The 4,788-nt window shown below is 42.7% G+C and overlaps 1 protein-coding gene across 1 annotated transcript; it reads left to right on the forward strand.

Moving 5' to 3' along the window:
* Window positions 1-922: 922 nt before the first annotated feature.
* On the forward strand, window positions 923-3,742 carry LOC123176026 (E3 ubiquitin-protein ligase SINA-like 4). Its single transcript, XM_044590445.1, has 3 exons — window positions 923-1,024; window positions 2,250-2,657; window positions 2,779-3,742. The coding sequence occupies exons 1-3, from the start codon at window positions 923-925 to the stop codon at window positions 3,490-3,492; spliced, it is 1,224 nt and encodes a 407-aa protein (XP_044446380.1). The 3' UTR covers window positions 3,493-3,742.
* Window positions 3,743-4,788: the final 1,046 nt, after the last annotated feature.

Consider the following 4,788-nt stretch of genomic DNA (forward strand, 5'->3'; position numbering starts at 1 on the left):
TACGATTTCATGACTGTACATAGCTTCTAGTTTCACACGAATCGGATCATCTGCTCCAACCAATTTTTTCCCCTGTGCACTTGTTGTACAATCAAGGCATTTCTGCATACTTGTAGGTTTTACTGAAACGGTCTTCCTTTATTTTGTTTTATAAACCCCCATTATGTGTTTGCATTTTTACTATACTACCACATAATGGGGGTTTATAAATCAAAATAAAGGAAGACCGTTTATTCTCCCGTATTACTTGTTGTACGATCGAGGCATTTCTGCATACTTGCCTTTTATTCTCCTGTTGTGTACTATTTGTGCTTTGAACTGGGCCGTAAATTCACAGATTTACTCTGTTCACCGAATCTCTTTCCCCGACTGCTCCAATGCCTTGTTTACTGCCCAAGGGCCAAGCAAGCACGCCACGGCACATTTATTGTGCTCCATTTTGCTGTTTCCCAGTGCAGCTTTGCCCTCGTCGTGTCGGGGACATCTGGATGAAGGGGAAACATCCGACTGACCGAAGTGATACGGTAATTTTTTTAGGTTTGAAATAGTACAGTGAACTTTGGTCATGTTGCCATAGGCAGTGAAGCTAAACTAATGCTTTGGCCAACTAAGCTTAACTTATTACTTGATGTAAGGTTGTGAAACATAGCAACCGTATTTTATGTTTTGGCGTACAAAAAAAAGTAGCCGTCGGCATCACTATCCTGGCCGTCCAAGCAAGTTTGTCTCAGTCCTAACTTTTTTTCAGGATAGTCCTAGTAACTATTTTAGCAGTATAATAGTAACTTCTTTTGGTAACTATCCAAGGCTAGAGATGTTTATCCACTATACGTTTGGCGCTGCAACACGTCCAGCTGGTTCTGCTGTTGGATAAACAATTCTACCGTACTCAACGCAGCGTCAAAGTCGTACACAGTCCCCCATGAGAGCCTATGCCATGTCCCGTCGCGCCTCGGGAACCGTCGTCCTGCAACTTCAGCCGCTGGCTGGCACGCCCTGCATTGAAGGTCTAGAAGGTCTAGAAGTAATTCGAAAAGAAGGAAAACAAAATCTGTTAGGATTCCAATCCAACCGTTGAACTCAGCAGAAATTGCAATGAAAGGTAGCATGAAAAATGCAACAGAAATTGCAATGACACATATTTTGATCAATGCTAATTTATATTGCAAAAAGAGTTCCAAATATAACTTTACCTCATTTTGAATAGCTACAAGAGAAATGGAGAGTTTGAGCGCTGGTTTATACTACCCAGTTTTCTGGCTAATTACATAAGGAAAAGGTTAGACAAAAATTGAGCCGAAATTCACTAGTGAATATTTTTATGTTGCCAGCCAAAAACAATCCAATCCAGAGAAAGAGAAATATTCTAACAACAACACTGTTTAAGATCACATGGCAAATTCCTAGAATTGCCATGGAAAAAAATTGCGTTCAACAAAATTACATGGCAAAAATTACCGTGTAAAAAATATAGAATGAAGAAAAATGAAAAATAGAGGTTTGATTGAAATATTGCCATGGCAGATACTATGATAAAAAATGCCATGGTATTTTAATTTAAATTTCCATGTGTTTGTATGAGAAACTTTCCATATATGAAAAAATAACACACACAAAGATTGTCGTGCTACAAATATTTGCCAATGTTTAAATAAAAGATGAAATTGATTCAAAAATTTGCCACGCTCCATACACTAAAAATGCCATGAACTTTCCATGGTAATAGAAAGAATCAATTTTCCATGGAGAAATTTTATTACACTACTTTTTTGCCATGATGAATTTGACATGGCAATAAAATAATTTGTCATGGTCCATAGAATATTTTTCCATGAAATATGGAAAGAAAATTTGCCATGGTTGTAAAGTACTTTTGTCATGGCAATAAAAAGGATAAATTTACCCTGCGGTCTTGACATCAAATTTGCAGCCGTAGCTCGTACTACATCCGTCCTGGTTTATTGATCTTCTTTGTATTTTATGTCAAATTTTAACAAAATATTTAACTAACAAAATGTTAATGCATGCAACAAAAAAATTATATCATTCAATTCATATTTGATCATAATTTTTAATGATATAATTTTTTGATGACATGTATGAATATTTTGTTAGTTAAATTTACGGTCAAAATTTAGCACAAAATATAGTGAGGAGCGGAGGTAGTAGTCCAGGACTTGACGCTGTACTTTTAACTTGCCAAGTAAGGAACCGGCTAGCTGGACTGTGCGATACGTCGGTCACTGTAGGGCTACGGCTTTGGCTTGCTGCAACGTCAAGCACGCCGCATCCTTTTTCTTACCCGCCGCGCATTATTAATTCACCCGCCGCGCTTGCTGCTTTTCCCCGAGTCTTCTCTTCCACCTCGCGAGCCGAGCATTTCACACTTAAGACAGGCAGAGTGGTTGAGCAGTGCCACTTCTGCTCCCGCCCGGCCGTCGGCGATGGAGACGGGCGGCGGCCAGAGCGCCAAGAAGCAGAGGCTGGATCTGGTGCTGGCCAGCCCGGCCCCGGTGAAGCAAGAGATGCTCGTGCTCATGCACGAGGCGGGCGAGATCGTGCCGGCGATACAGGCCCCGACCAAGGAGGCCCATCTGGGCCTCACCGTTCTGCAGTGCCACTTCTGCTCCCGCCCCTTGAAGCCGCCCGTCCACCAGGTAAGGTTCGACCATATCCCGTCCCCGTCGATTCTTTCCTCTATTTGTTCCCTTCACCGGACCGACCGAGGAAGGGAGGCGCGGGTTTCTTGACGCGGTGTTGTTGGGTTAATTTGTGCAGTGTAATGCTGGGCACCTGGCATGCGGCGACTGCCGCGGCGAGCGCCCCGGTAATGAGCGGCAGTGTCAGAAGTGCGAACGTGGCGGTGGTTTCGACGTCCATAACACGGCGATGGACGCCGTGGTCTCCGCGGCCACGGTAGAGTGCGCACACGACGGCTGCGGGCTCTTCATCACCTACCACAAGCTCCAAGACCACCAGGACGCGTGCCCGTTCGCGCCTTGCAAGTGCCCCGTTCCCGGCTGCGGCTTTGAAGGCCCGCCGCAGACGCTCCCCCACCACCTCACCGATGTCCACCCCATGCCCGTGCAGACGATCCAGTATGGCAAGGTTCTTCAGCTGCAGGTGCCGGTGTCGGAGCCGCGGCGCCTGCTGTTCGCGGAGGAGGACGAGCGTGTGTTCCTCGTGGTCGGCGGCGCTCTCGGTCCAAGCGCACCTATCGCTGTGTCGGTTGTGTGCATCAGGGCGGGGGCCTCCCCGCCGCCGCACTACACGGCCAAGGTGTGGGTGAATGGGCCGCCGTCGGCGGTTAACGGCAGGGTCAACACTGTCAGGGCTGAAATCGAGGTGACGAGCACCAAGGAGCCCGACGTCCTCGTCGTGGAGGAGCTGATGACCTTCTTGGCGGTGCCGCCCAAGATGCTTGCTTGGGATGGGCCGTCCAGGTCCAGGATGGTTTGGCTCCGCATTCGTATTGACAAGACCTCATCCTAAATGATTCCACAAGTTTAGTCTTCTAGTGATCTTAGTAATGTGTAGGGTTTAATTTGGTTTACTTTAGCTTGAGAGATGATGGATTTTGATGGTGATGGAGTAGTTACTTCAATCTTAGGTCAGCAGTTGAAGTAATTTCCAACTGTGGAAGGCGTATTTTGTGACTCTTGCATATAAGATCATTTGTGTAACAAGTGAACCTAAATGTATGCTGCTTATATGTTTGATTATTAACAGAGTGTTGCATACTTCTCCCACCAGGTTATATGCATTATGTTCCATCAAACAAAAAGTTATATGCCTTATGTGACAGTTATGTACTACTCCATTCATGAATATAAGATATTTTTAATATTTACTCCATTCATGAATATAAGATATTTTGAATATTTTAATATGGACTACATATAGTTTTTTCGCAAAAAACCAAAGAAAAGACTATATACATACTAAAATGAGTGAACAAAAATACTAAAACATGTCTATATGCACTTGATTCTAAAACAATGTTAGAACGTCTTATATTTTGATAGGAGGAGTAGCTCCAAAGCATTTCATTTGCACCCGTGAACTCTGTACTGATATAAGCCATGAAGGTGGCTTCATATGACGGCCAGATTAGGAGTAATCTATCTACTCTATTATGTGACGGTCTTTAAAAAATTGATGCAGAAAGTATACCATAGTTTGTCGGAAATACAATAAGAATGACAAGTTTAAGGTAAAAATGAAAAATGAAAGAAAAAGGTGAAGAACTAAAGAGTTTAAACGGATGAAAGACAAAGAAATAAAAATGGGAAGACAAATATGATTTACAAGCAACTACAACTAGATGAACCACTGTGCATGGTCTCCATGGCCCATGGCCCATAGCATATTTATGTGTTCGTAGAAACATGACTGAACTGATCGACTAGAAACGAATGCATTGACGACTGATACGGCTTAATTAATAATAATACAAGATTAGTTCACGCAAGATAATGTGGCTTAGTAAGACAGACATACAAAGAACTTGGGAGAGGAAGGACACTGAATGAGCGAGAGACTAAACACATAATGTATATATAACCAACTGATGCATTCATACCGAGGGGCTGCATGCTAATGAACTGATAAATGAGAATACTAAACAAAACTGAAGATGCTAAAATATGAACAATCGTAATACACAGAGATTACTGAAGATGAATAAAAATCTTAAACACCCCCGCATAAAAGAAAGAATAAAAACTTCAAACTAAATAAGTAAACATGGAAGAATACACAAAAAATTTCTTAAAACTATATATTAAG

This window comes from Triticum aestivum, unplaced genomic scaffold, assembly GCF_018294505.1.
Source record: "Triticum aestivum cultivar Chinese Spring unplaced genomic scaffold, IWGSC CS RefSeq v2.1 scaffold181185, whole genome shotgun sequence".
Classification (NCBI taxonomy): Eukaryota; Viridiplantae; Streptophyta; class Magnoliopsida; order Poales; family Poaceae; genus Triticum; species Triticum aestivum.

Bases quoted from the DNA above. Each gene is read 5' to 3' on its own strand.
- LOC123176026 (XM_044590445.1), top strand. From the start codon at position 923: ATGAGAGCCTATGCCATGTCCCGTCGCGCCTCGGGAACCGTCGTCCTG. The intron at 1,025-2,249 runs GTAATTCGAAAA...CGGTCACTGTAG, and splicing joins AAGGTCTAGAAGGTCTAGAA to GGCTACGGCTTTGGCTTGCT. The intron at 2,658-2,778 runs GTAAGGTTCGAC...TAATTTGTGCAG, and splicing joins TGAAGCCGCCCGTCCACCAG to TGTAATGCTGGGCACCTGGC.